The 14,107-nt window shown below is 38.5% G+C and overlaps 1 protein-coding gene across 11 annotated transcripts in view; it reads left to right on the top strand.

Annotated features, from left to right (window-relative positions):
* LOC105388453 (dachshund homolog 1) overlaps positions 1–14,107 on the top strand; it is a 126,594-nt gene that overhangs the window by 50,585 nt on the left and 61,902 nt on the right. For 6 of the 11 annotated variants that reach the window (XM_048624363.1, XM_048624361.1, XM_048624358.1 and 3 more), the window contains 2 exons: positions 10,177–10,375; positions 11,635–11,694. In XM_048624363.1, the coding sequence (XP_048480320.1) occupies positions 10,177–10,375; positions 11,635–11,694 (259 nt within the window). The remainder of the gene's footprint in view (positions 1–10,176; positions 10,376–11,634; positions 11,695–14,107) is intronic. The other 5 variants (XM_048624366.1, XM_048624365.1, XM_048624364.1 and 2 more) reach the window with 1 other exon arrangement.

Below are 14,107 nucleotides of genomic sequence, written 5' to 3'. Positions count from 1 at the left end.
ATTAATGATAACTCTAGAACAACAATAAGTCTTTAATGACTCATATTGAATTAGGTACTGAAACAGAAAGTTCATTTCCGACCATCAAGATACAAACACAAATTAAACTGTAGAGATTCGGATGATGAACGTCAAACACACGACATCACCTCTAAACGAGTGTGTACCCTACCGGATACGAGCCTCCCCGCCTCCTCATTTCATAAACAAATTAAACAAATACAAAATTATCCCAATGCAAACGAAGAAAAGGGAATAAAGTGATTAAATAGAGCTCAGCGCAAGACGGCAGCAATCAATCATCTCAGTCGCTTACGGGGCGTTGTCGACCTACGGGTCTGTCGCATTTCCCCGAGGCAATGTGGACTCTATGCGGAGGACGGAAGGGGTCGAGGCAGCCAAGGGAGCAATTACATTCGTGATCTCGCATAAGTGGCGCTTGCTTATCGCACCGCGTCCAACTCAAGTGCCGTCTGCTTTTTTCCCTAAATTTGCAATTCCAATAATACTTCAGCAACGACCGGGCTCGAGTGTTTGTTTCTACGATTGCAAATTTCAACAGAATTCGAAGCAAATGTGGATATAATTGCATAGAGTACCGTCTGTAATGATTTAATGATAAATGTAGCGCGCATATTAATTATTCTTTCCCTGGCACTTGCAACAGTCAAATTACAATTTGATACTGTATTGTAATCTTGCCAACGTTGCCTTGCTTTTAATTACGAAACAATTAATGTGGGGATAGGGGGATGAAAATTACACCATTTCAGTTTTCAATTTCCTCAATAAATACAATTATTCCGATGTGTTTATTATAATTATAATTTTCGATCAAATTCGATACAATTGTTCTGATACATTTTAATTCCCATATTCTGCGTAATTAATTTCGTGCACGTATCAAGTTTCTTTATTCCGTCTGTAAACAGGCTTCAGCGTTAAGCCAATATTATTTTGACGAGTCGTTGACAGTGGTTTACAGTTGATGAAACAGCACACACTCGCTGGCATCCCTGTGAAGATGCACGCACACAGGCGCGGCGCGGCGTGCACACACACGGCACACACACGGCACACATGCACACTCGAGGCGCTCCGTGAGAGTTAGGGGTGTCACTCCTTAGGAGGTGGCGGTCGGTGGCCCATTTTCACCCCGTGAAATAATAGGATACGAAAACATCGGAGGCAGAATATAATCCTCCTGCGAAGCTTGAATGGAATGGAAATACGAATATGAAATGCGTGAAAGGGACGTGTTGCGTGAGGAATGAGGAAGGGTTAGCGATGTTTATCTTCAGGCGGTAAATCAAAATCGATGCTCATTCCGCGTGTCGCCGCGTAGACTTAGCGTTGATTACATTTACCAACCTATTTTGTTAAAACAATGTCACTTTATTTAGGCTTGTTTTGTTATTTTGTAGATGGTTTTTACGTAATCGTAGCATCAACAACACCGAAACAAAATCGTATGAACTGGTCAACAATAATAAATTATGAATCGATAGCAAAGCCAGGATTAATTAGGTTAATAGTGTGATCGATTTGTTACTAACGTTTTGAAAAAGAAAGTTTTTTTTTGTTATTTTTGTTAACTCTTAAATTTTAAGCACAGCCACCAGCCAACCCTAAATTTTCGTAACGGGTATGAAAATGATGTGTTGATAATAATTAAAGGTTTGTTCCGACACAGAGACGCGTTTGTCGTAAACCCCTGGGATAATGTAAAGGCATTATAACATTACCTACGGGGGTGTGAGCTTTGCATTCTGATTGAATTCTGCGACTGAAATTAAGTAAGGATTTGCCTGTTTACGTTAAGGGAGCGGGATTTGACGGATCAGTCAATTTGTGTTACTCCGCCACCTCTTTGTTCTTTTGTTATTAATACTGTTAACAACGTTACATTCACATTATCTTCAACATCGTACACCTGAATGGGTTTACGTGAATCTACGGATTTAATGAGTTAGATTAGTATATATACTAATCTAACTCATTAAATCCGTAGATTTATCAATACATTTTTTTTCTAATACAATGGTTAATTTATTCAATGCAGGGCATTAAGCATTTATCGCTTCCAACAGATAATAGTCCGGGAGCAGTGAGTTGAGACAAACGTTCCCGTTGCAGATATGCAAGAAGATAAACACCGTGCGAGTCTGCAATCATAACTATTTTTTTGTTCGTCTCCAACACACCGTTTACTAGTTTAATGGTTAAAACATCAAGTAACAATTGCGGGCAATCAAACAAATTGCTTGTTGCACCTTATAAGGAAATCGCAATAATTAACTCGGTGCCAACAATTAAACGCAGAAGCGGCGCGAGACCGGCTAAAAAAGTGTTATTACGAATGAAACTATTTGAAGAAAACTGACGTTTGGTTTTTGCGCAAGCGCAGCCGCTGTCGGCGCGGCCGCTCAGAGCGCTTCTAGCTCGCGGCTCTTTACTTACTCTGTTTCTTTCTGCTCTCTGATTTGAAAAGCATTCCTTTTGAATCTAAGTAATTCAATGTAACTAGGTACTGTCAATCATTTAACTAAACTTCCACTGCGGCAACATAAAAGCTTACTTTTAAATACCTACTAATCAAAGTCATCAAGGCGATTTCTGGCTTTCAATCAATAATTGAGCAAGGAGCTGCGGCTGACTAACGATTTAGGGTTTTGAGCGTGAAAGCTGCGGCGAATCGCATGTACGATACATTCGACTGCGATACCGATCTTGATAGTCATGCATCCCTTTAGCCGCACTCCAGACAACTCCCGATCAGCTGACTGGCGAGAGCGAGTGAGACGTCGATACTTTTATCTCGGTCGCACCATTGCTGGTCAGTGGGTCGCGAAATATAAAGTTTGCATTATAACTCGTTTGCTATGAGTTTGGCGGGCGAGGCTCAGGCTTGGCTTGTGCCCCAGGTGTTTCCGTAGACTTTGGCTGTTCGTACTTGCGTTGCTGTGGGCTCGTCTCGCAGTGGCCGGGTAGTACACATTGTAATCGTCGATTAAAAAGTGCTATTTATCAAGCAACTGCCGCGCCACCTGCCGGGATGCGACGACACACGCTTATTACAAGCTGATAATCGAATATCGCCTTTCAATTAGCGATATTTGTATCCATCGTTGTTGAATACTTACAGTTTTATCATTGAAATAATGCAATAAATTACCGCATTCAGACGATTGACTTTTCTATGTTTGTTGGTAACCGTTGAAGTTGCTCATTTCTCTCTTATCATATTGCTTTATCTCTAGCTCAATTTAATCATAGGGGTTTTTTGAGGTTTGCTCCCACTTAGGTACATAATAAATTATCTGCATATTAAAGAAAAGTAATTGTTGCTCGACGGAACCACTCGTAACAATTAAACACCACTTCACTCCTCTAGTAACTGAAGTGGATACCGAGATTTCAGATTTGATTCCCACAAGGGGTGCAAAATTGTTTGTAGACATGTAACGGAGTACTCAATTTCGAGTGTTCTTAACGATATGAGTTTCCCTTTAGGCTTTAAATAAACTTTGTTTCTCACAGCTTTTTACTGGTTTTCCTGTAAGTCCTGTAGGTTGGCTGGTACACAATGCCCACCTTTAGCAGACCTATAATAAAGTTTGTGCAATAAATTATTGAATAATAATAATGATGATAAATAAAATAACAACACAATAATTAAATCATTGGAAGAATATAGTCATCGATTTACTATATTCCCAAGGTTAGGTGTTATGTCGTGCATAACATCATTAGCAACAATTGCATTTTACTTATGATATTACTAACACCTTTAAGCCATCAGTCCAATGCATTAAGTTTTTGCCGGAGAAAAAGCATGGCGCAGGTATTTCTTTTAATTAGCGAAACCGTTTGTTGAAGTCGGCTTATAATGGCCACAATTTAAGTATATTTTATTGTGAGTAGCATTTAAGTGTTAACTTCACACTTCATTGCTGTAGTTTGTTTTCATTTTTTCCAATTAAGCAACTATGCAGTGGCCGTCTCATAACTTCTGTAGCTCGTAAAGATGCCTAAGCTCCGCAGTAATTCTTTGCTTAGGGCTACTGTTGGACAGCTCTGGCTCCTTTATTGCTGCACGTAGAGGACTGTGTCTACTTATATTTTACGTTATATTTCCCACAATATCGATTGTAATCTCAAAATGCGAATAACTGTACCGGCCATTTCCAATGTCTACATTCCGTTGAATACTAATAATCACAAGTCACATCGCAACATTTATGTTATGCTTTATGCTTCCTCGAAGTCGCTATAATGTCGCCGTTTATCATTGACACACCCATTAAAGTAACAAGAATGAAATTAACAGCAAATGTCATTGCGCAAGTCTAACCTCCTATCAACCGACTGAAACTGTTTATTTGCCGCGAGGCAATTACATATCGATTGATCTCACGACTGATCGACTATAACCAGTTGATATCAAATTATACGTTTCATTCTTCCGCACGTCGGCCGACGGATTGGCTTCGTCAATACGATAGGAAATATCAGTTTATTAAGTGGTGGAAGACGTTTCATTACACGTTTGACTGTTGGGACGCCCGAGGCCATCAGTTTTGGTAAATGTTCGCTGCACGCTCCGTGCGACAGGTAGCCGCGTCGCTCCGGCCAGGGGGGTCACTCTATACCGACGAAAAACAAACGAGAGCTTCCGTGCAATCGGTTCGTTTAACACAACGAGGGAGAGTCATGGCTCGCGCAGCAGCTCTCAGAAACTTAGTTTTTCGTCATATAGAGTGACCTCCCTGCTACTGTAAGTACAGCGCAAGCGGCAGCTGCACTCCAAAAAACCACCGACAGATAATCTCTCCATTGTACACATCTATAACATTTGTAACATAATTGAACTCACCCATACACGGTTATTAATAAAAATATGATTCATTTCTCTGTATCTCGCATACGCAACAATGGCATCGATTGCTTTGTGAGTTTATGGATGAGTTGTCAGTTTTGTAATCCATATTTCGTTGATTCAGTTGCAACTGTTTGATTCCAGTAAGTATTCCAACCATACAAATAACCAGAATGTGGAAACTAACCGTCATATCTACAAAAGTTATACTTCCGTCTTTCTCATAGAGATGACCACGAAAACACATAAGTAATATCACGCATGGCACGTAATCCTCCCAGATCTGTTTTTCTCAGATAAAACTGTGTCCCGGTCAATTTACGGGTAATTAAGTTTGACCCTCTTTCCCACTCCTCCGAGGGTGAACTTTTATTCGGCTCATCAAATAGACTCGGCATTGCTGCACTAAACTCCTATCCTATTAGATGGGAGCGTGAAAACATTTGGGGGAAATGTTTTTCATATGAATTGTCGCTTAGTTTAATGATCATAGGTTTATCTTCCACGAAATCAAAGTTAATGAACAATTTTTATGGAATATTAGCAAGTGCCTAAATATGGCTAGTAAAGTAATGAATGTTGATTATAAATATTGAATGAACAAAGCGGCTTAGGCTGAAATAAAACATTTTAATGCCGAAGCTCTGAGCGGTATAAGACTTTATGTAAGAGGGGTACGGGGCGGTTCTTGGCGATAACTTCTCAAATTGCGCTCGCAAGTAAGGAATACGGATTAGCGAGTGCTGGGGCAAATATTTTATTACTGGCCGAATCCCTGGCCCTTCAGCTTTTATTGTTCATAAGACTCGTCCGAGCCAAATGAAACTGTTTATTACACAGACGGATCATAGTGTTGCTAGCCTTTGAAACTTAAAATAAACGATCTTGACAGACATACAACAAAGTGATATGAGGGTTCCGTTTTTACGTATTGAGGTACGGAACCCTAAAAACAACGTACACCTGTGTGTGTCCTACAATGTCCATCGTTGGGTGCTAAACTAATTGACGTGCCAAAGGTTATTAAAATAATTATATCCAAACCATATTAACTTCTATTTTATTAGCACTTTTAATTAAATTCATGCACTGAACTAGTTAGGCAGTTACTTGATACACTGTATATAAAAAAAGTATCTATGTATTATAGTTGGCACCAGTATTTTCTACTAGGAACACACACAGCAGTATTGAGTTCGTTGTTGACTCAAGTTATTGCTGTTTGCCGTTTGTCGCCGATTGTACTACACTATTATTGTTATGGACGGCAAGACGTGATATGTCTTGGCGAGTGTACTTTGGTACAAAATGTGGACACGACAAAAGAGTATTTGCACATTTGTGTACTTTATTGATTGCTTTACTTGATGTATTTGCACAAACAGAGAGACAAGGAATAATGATGATACAAGTTTTGTGTCTCTTCAATAAAATTTGTCAATAATAATATGATCAATGAGTTATGATGTAGTATGGATAATATAATTGGCTAAATTGATTGCGGCTATAATGCTCGTTATACCATAGACAGAGGATAGGTGTATAGAGTGTCGTGGCTCTTCTTTGAATAGGCTTATTATGATGAAAATCTTGGTCTAGAAATTCGTCATAAACACGATGAAAAATTCGAATTAAAACAACAGCCACTCAACATGAGCAATGCCAAAGAGTGTTGCAGCGGAGAAAAAAATCAAAATGTTTATCCAAAGGCTGCAAGTCCGTTATTTAATGGCGTTCCCCCGTATCACTGGCTCGCAATTATGTATTTATTGTAAACGCAACCATTTCTCAGGCCGGCTGTAATTTGCTTTTAATTCGCCAGCTTTCGTATCATTTTCGGGTTTGTTCGTTTTGTTTCCCGGAGAGATTTGTTGGATTCCGGTGAGGGGTAATGGAGAGATGCGTGCGTTTGTGGCTGTTGGAGGGACTTTTTGAATGAGAATATACGTAAAGATTCTGACAATCGTAATATCTTGGTACACTCTCAGTAGGTATCTTTAAAAGGAAAGAAATATATGAAAGGGGAATAAATAGAAATATTAAAAACGAAGTAATTGGTTCCGCTAGAACTTTGTTCTGAACAAGGTGAAAATACTGAAAATATAATAAGTAGTACCATGTTTTTGTATGTATATAATTACTATAATATTATGATACATCTGATGCTTAGCTATAATAAAGTAATAATAAAGTAAAGTATTAGAAGTATTTATCACTCAAACATGGTTAAAACAAAACTGTGGACACGGTCGCAGTTTATGCCAGTACTCTGAAACTTTGTATTTTACAGCCTTTATAGTATAACTTCCAAGTACTTTATGTATTTAATTTATTTCTATAATGTGATTTATAGTCAATATCTTGAGGATCCAAGCAAAAAGTCAAGTTGTAAAACGGAGAAGTAACATTTACGATACGTTTCCTATTTTACGACTGCAACAAAACTTTTATAAAATAAAAATTATTCTTTATTGCGCACGGTAGACTCTTTAGTTTTCACTGTTCCAGTGATCGGTAGGCCTATACTCGACTGTTTACTGCTTAGCTCTATAGATACTATACGAGAAAAAGGTAGGTAAGTACCTATAACTAGAGATTGTGAAACAGGTGAAATTCGATAGGCATATTTATATACCGTTCAAATATTTCAATTTAAAAACAAATTAATGAATACTATGATATTTACTGAATGATTATATATAATAGATGAACTTTTGCAAAGCAAAGGAAAAAGATGTAGGGTATAAGCCATTTCAAGGAGCAAGGAAAGATACAATGTCAGCAACATACCTCGTACTTTTCGCTTTATGGCCAATCATTTATGCCTGCTCGTTTGGTCATTTTGTAATCTGGCCGTAATAAAACTCACCGAGTATATGGCTGGTTCCATTATCTTCGGGTTAGCCCATGTTGGCGAACACTGTTTGTTTTCGTATTTAGTAACAATTAAAAATAATTAACAATGTCAGCTTAGACAAAAAATACGAGTTTTTTCATCAATATATTTTTCATTCTATATTTTTATTTTGAAAAGTTCAGCTGAAAAAATATACCGCGGCAAGTTTAGTAGCGATTACTAGCGCCATCTGTTAGTCGGTCTCGTTAACTATAGTGCCTCTGACGTAATCTACATAATTTTCCGGTTATCAACTATTGTAGGTTCTCTTGTGTGCAAAAACAAAAACCAATAATAAAAACTCAATTTTTATAAATATTTTATAAAGTTTTTGGTCGAATTTGAGCGTTTGTGATTATAATAACCAGAACATTCCGGCCTCCTATAAACACATAAGTGATATAATTGGGGTCATGTATCTATCGGTTCTAATTTCAAATAATAATGGCCTATAATTTGAACACAGCATTTGTCGAGGACAATCAATCGATATTCGATCAATAAATCGATGGAAATCGCTGTAATCGCGGTCTCGGATCGACGTTTCATTTCTTTAAATGCATGATTAGTGGATTCGCTTAATAATAGTCATGATACTAAACGATCGACATTTGTTCAAGATTGCCTTTTGCATGATGCAGCTATGCTTTGTTATGACGGGTTTAGCTTATTCAAAAAAAACATTGGTTTAAACTAAATATAAGTAGGTAGTAGACTTTGGTTTAAAATGTTTCAGCAGTATAATATTAACAAAACCAAAAATAATGGACCATGCTTACCATATTAATAATTCCATAATTTCTTATGTTTTCAATATGCCATGTTTGAAATGTAGATATTAAATTACTTATGTATTAAAGCATTAATTGATTGTTATTTTTCTAACCCATGTTGGAACACTACATAATCTAGTAAAGTGACTGACAGTGCAACTTACAAGCTTCAAGCAATAAACAAATTTTCAATCAATTTGTACACTAACACTAAAACAGTTCTTTAAATCCCAACCATTTAGTAAGTGTAAAGTTACAAAGCAAAGCTAAACCACTGACTGACCGCGAACCTACGACCAATTAGAGAGAGAAGAGTTTATACAAAATAAACAAGAGAAAAGGGGACGGTATTAGGAAGGGATGTTTCAACCGCAGGTTGTTATAAGATTTAACACATATTTAGATAATTAGTAGGTGAGGTTAACCGGCCGCGGTCTCGTCCTGAACCAAAACGGATTCGGTAAATATTATTTTTGGGCGATCCCGAAGCAACTTCGGATAAGTTAATTAAGAAAAAGAGTTTTTCCGTTAACGTGAAACGTCGTAACATAAGGTTACCCTCAAAGGTAATAGAGGTCATAAAAATAATAACTATCATTGAATACAGGTAGGCATTAACAATATGGTTATATGTAATAAACAAAGACTGCGTTATAGAGCAAATAGTAAATTTATGTAAATGCGAGTTTGTGCGTTGAAAAGATAAGCGGAACCGTTTACTAAGTAAATACACCCGCGGTTTAATTCTGGGTCCACAACTCCACACTCCATTGGTCCAATTGTTTGTTTGTTGCCAGCTTCTGCCGATTTGCAGATATCATTATTGTTTTGTCCTAATATTTTGAATATGAGTAAAATGAGACTATTGACCTGTGTTACCTGTAGTATATCTCTCTTAAATACGGCAATCCACAAACGAAAAAGCAATACCTACTAAAATTTAACGAGTTAAAAAATTTAATTCAAATTCTTCATTAATACCGACCAAATGTAAAAGGAATTTCAATTACGACCTATGAAATTCTGTATCCTCCGTATCTGTATCTGTGTTCCACACAACAAAGCGACACGCACGCATTATACTCAGAAACAATCCCGAAATCCTTTGCAAAATGGCTCCACAATGGAAGGGTATTCTCCGCTAACGGCGTACTGTTAATTCGTGTTTAATTCGACACCTTGTTAATTGTTTCCGACGCTGGACGCCGGGTCACCTCGACCCCCTAAGGGGGGGCATTTTAAGAATATTTGTCGACCCCCCGCAATGTTTACATTTCTCCGGAGGTCGCCGGTTGTGGTGCCCAGAAAACAATACTATCGGGTCTCCAAATTCATTGCTCATTTTATTATTGTTGATTCTCCGTTTTACGAATTCCATTATTGGATCGGGGCCCAAAATTAAATGATAATACTCAGCATTAACTGGGTTTTCACCTGAGTGCTTTTTGTTTTAGCGCTCTTATTTGGACGATGGATGCTTGTTTAAATTATTGATAATCTATAATTGAATTTTAGAACGACCCTGATCATCTTGCTTTGAGTTCTAAAATTAACCCCAGTGAATATTAAATTCAGCAAAAGTTTTGAAAGTTGTCTCCAACACTAAGACTCTCTCTCTTCTCTTCCAGAAATGGCTCGCATGGAGAAGTCTCCTCTCCTGGCCAATGGCTACAACGCGCCTCCAACGCACCTGGGCCCCATGGGGTTCATGCACCAGCACGCGCTCATGTCGCCGGGCATGCCGCACCACGTGCCGCGCCCCGACGGCTCCATCATCAAGGGCCAGCCCATGCACAACATGGAAGCTCTAGCCAGGTACTACAATAGGTATAACCACGTTTTTCCTGTTGCTTTTACACGTTGCTGTTGTAGCTTAGTACTTCTTCGGTAGATGTAGACTGATTCGTTTCTATGTTGTATGCTAAGTTGAAATCTGAATATGAATATCTTGAGTTGATTATCCAGTTAGATCCTAATAAGACTAAATTAGTTCCAATTCACAAGTAATGTGCTTTACAAGATTTCCCCACTCCCCTGACAAAGTCTTGAAAGAAAATCAAAAGAAACCTGTAAACAGGTCAGAAGGGCTGCAGGTTAAACGATGTCCAAGTTATCGGTCTAATCCTGTTAAAGACGGACAAACACTGAATGCCCTCACTTCCGCAGGAAGACCTACAATACTCAGCCATGTTCTACACTTATACACATTGTACAAACCGTAATAGGCTTTGTTACATCGTATTAGGGTGCCACAGAAGTCAGTGTGGGTGTATGGTTAAGTTGGTGGTGTGTGCCCCACTGTCTCCTTCAGCAATATCGTTGAATTGGTTTGTCTTTGTAACCTGAGACAGTCGTCATGTCTCCAGTTGCTGAAGAGGTGAGGGTTTGCCGTGTTTGATTTCAGCCATTACATAAAGTTGAAACTAAACGGTCAAATCAATACATATATCTCTGGGTGTAGTCTCTACTAGCTACACAGCCATTATGTACATTGTTAGTAACGTATGGTAATTGGGTAACAATAGGAACAAAAGCATAATACTCTAGAGGCGAATCTTAGTGTTATAGGCAACGGTGAAAGAAAAGTAATTATACAAGTTAAACAACGGGCTGGAGTAATGGAGAAACAATTTCAACGATCACGCATGAGTGGCTCCGACACAAATATAAGTAATTGTTTTTAAAACTTAATTAATTTCAATGCTCTCAACCCCTCGTTTCGGAACACAGAACATTAATATCGAGTGTTCATAATTATTCTTTTATCATTTACGCAAAACCCTTTTTGTTATTAAAAGTTTTTTCATTCTTTTCAAACAGAGACTTTATTTTTCGAGATTTATTTATTCGCTGGATGTAGATTTTCTTTGTCTTGGAGAAAAACAAAATACAAAAATTACGACCTAACTTTTTTCCTATGATTTGTACGATCGAATTAACCAAGCATTAGGCATATCTTATAAATAATAATTAAGTATAATCATCCATAATTCCACTTTTAGTTCATTTGTCTATTTATAACGTTATATGATTTTTCCTACTTCTTTTCTGTATTTCTAAGTTGCTTTTATTTTCTTTGTCTACAGATCTGGTATTTGGGAGAACTGTAGAGCGGCTTACGAAGACATCGTAAAACATCTTGAAAGGTAAGGAATCCCAACTTACCACGAGTTATTCATCAATATAAAGAACAAGATTAATTCCATTGACCTGCTCTCACTGAGCATGGCGACCACAAAGCTACAATCAATCATTGTTAAGTAAATCTGATTCTTAATTGGCTGACACTCCGATATTGTTATCTCTTCTCGTTTCCTGTTATTAATATTTGTTTTTATTTTTGTCACTTACAATATTCATCTTCAATCATAATGATTCAGTGTGGAATTGTTGATTAATTAAAAGAGGGCCCTTTAAAACAGGATCCATTTCAAACGGACTGGACATTTCAAAATGAGAACGCAGTGGAATCACCGGCGGGTGTGAAATTAGAGGAGACAATTGGATCCCTGGATCCAGTGTATTTTTAACAAATGACCGCACCCTGCCCCGTCCCCTATTGCGGCGCCGGAACAATTCATCAACCTCATTCAGAGCCGCAGCTAATCTCGCAACGAGACTGGAAAAAGCGGCTCTCATGTAAATTGGGTCGATTCGGAAAATATCGAAGGGCCAATAGGAGGGAAAGCGCTTTTCTTTTCGTGTTTAATGGATGGTGATTGATCGACTGGGCCTCTTTAACGATTACCGTGGTTTTGACTTCCATTTCCAAACCAGCAGTGTTAAGATTTTCAATGCGTTTTAGCTTCCATTTCGGAACGACAAGACGATTTGAGTACGAGACTTATGCTATACAATAAGTTTGAAACATGAATGAAAAGAAATAAACAAACATGTGATCGATATTTTAATCGACTTGAAAAGGGTAAAAAAACGGTTGATCGTAGGAGGCGAGAGGCTAAAGAGGCCCGCGCGAGTGTGGAGTGTGGAGGGTAGAATTACAGTCGGACGGCGCGCCGTGTACCGATGTGTCACTGTCAGCCGGCCTCGTCCGACCACGAGCCAAGGATTAGCTCACTTAAAAATATAAAGCGACCTACAAACAAAAGAAACGTATCCCTTGTTTATATTCAAGTAATATTTTAAAATACGGAAAACTAGGCACAGGCATGTCCTTGCCGGGCGTACCGTACTCGCTTCCTATTATCCGTTGTATCGTATTATCCTCGCTCATTTAATTCGCGCTCTCGAACCGGTTCTTAATGTTAAGTCCAATTAATTGACAGGATTATCTCCGATTTATACAATTTGCTCTTTTTGTTTCGCTTAAGATTCCATTAAGTTTTAATCCTTTTGTTTTCCATCTCATTTTTGACACATTCATTTGCAAGATTCAATTTCGAGTGAGAATGTCGTGATTAGGGTGATATATGGCGTCGCTGTGGATCTGTGACGGGCTTAGGTAAGGTTTAAGTGCGAGTCCAAACAAATTGTGTGGATTACAATTGCAATCGTCCGCTTTAATTCTGCTGTGGATCGAATTAGGTGTCATTAATCGCGGGCTGGTCGGGCACATCGGCGCACATCGGCACACATCGGCCTGACGCCTCGTTACTCACCCGGCCGCTGCCCACGCCGATAGCTGTGTTTGTTGATCCTAAGCTCTTCCAGATTTCCCTGCGTTACCCATTTTCGGTCAACGTAGGCGCTTGAATTCGCTCGATAGACTCAACATTAAATTCATATAAGTATTCGTATATTTAATTATTTTAGATTTCTGGACATTGTGAGAGTACATTTCTCAACGTCAGTTGTGACATTTTGGCGTCTTAGATTTCTGATGTCAACATTTGCTTGATTGAATCCTCTACCATTAATTTCTTGCAAGATCAAACGGAGACTGAGGGTGATATTTATCAAGGATATTGCGAATTAATTTAATCAAATCAAAATCCCTTCTTGTAAACAAATGCTTTTGATTAATGAGACACGCGACAGTCGCGCATCCGTTGTGATAAAATAGTCGCGGAAAGCGCAAAATTAATGACTATGAAATGAACTCTTGAATTCGAAAGATAAAGAAGCCTCAGTGTTCACGCTTTGAATTTTAAGTGATTTTTCTTCCGCATTCACAGTGATTATGAAGGATGATTCCTTGATGACATCTGCTTGACTGGCTACAAATATTTCAGCAGCTTTAGAATTCTGTCTCTGCAGATCGATTAATGTCTCTGGAAGTTCGGGAGCGTAGGGTTTCAGTGAGATATTTAGATTGTCATGGTGCGAAATCATTAATAACGACTTTTGATTTTCCGTGGGCTAATATGCGCTGGGTGTCGCTGGAGGCTGCTGCGTCACGCGCAACCCTCTCCCCACGAATGCCTCCGCAGTTTGCGTCCTCGCCGTGGTTGTGGCGGAATTTTAACTAGCTCTTTGTACTCGGACCTTTCATAGCCAAAACTATTCCGCTAGTTCCGATGGTACACCGAACTATTCATTGCGATGCTTTTGACCCTTTTCGACAAAAGAAAACCTCAAATGAAATTTCATGTCGCCAAT

The sequence above is a fragment of the Plutella xylostella genome, chromosome 12, assembly GCF_932276165.1.
Source record: "Plutella xylostella chromosome 12, ilPluXylo3.1, whole genome shotgun sequence".
NCBI classification, from domain to species: domain Eukaryota; kingdom Metazoa; phylum Arthropoda; class Insecta; order Lepidoptera; family Plutellidae; genus Plutella; species Plutella xylostella.
The sequence above is the reverse complement of the archived record's forward strand: the minus strand, read 5'-3'. Positions and strand labels throughout refer to the sequence as shown.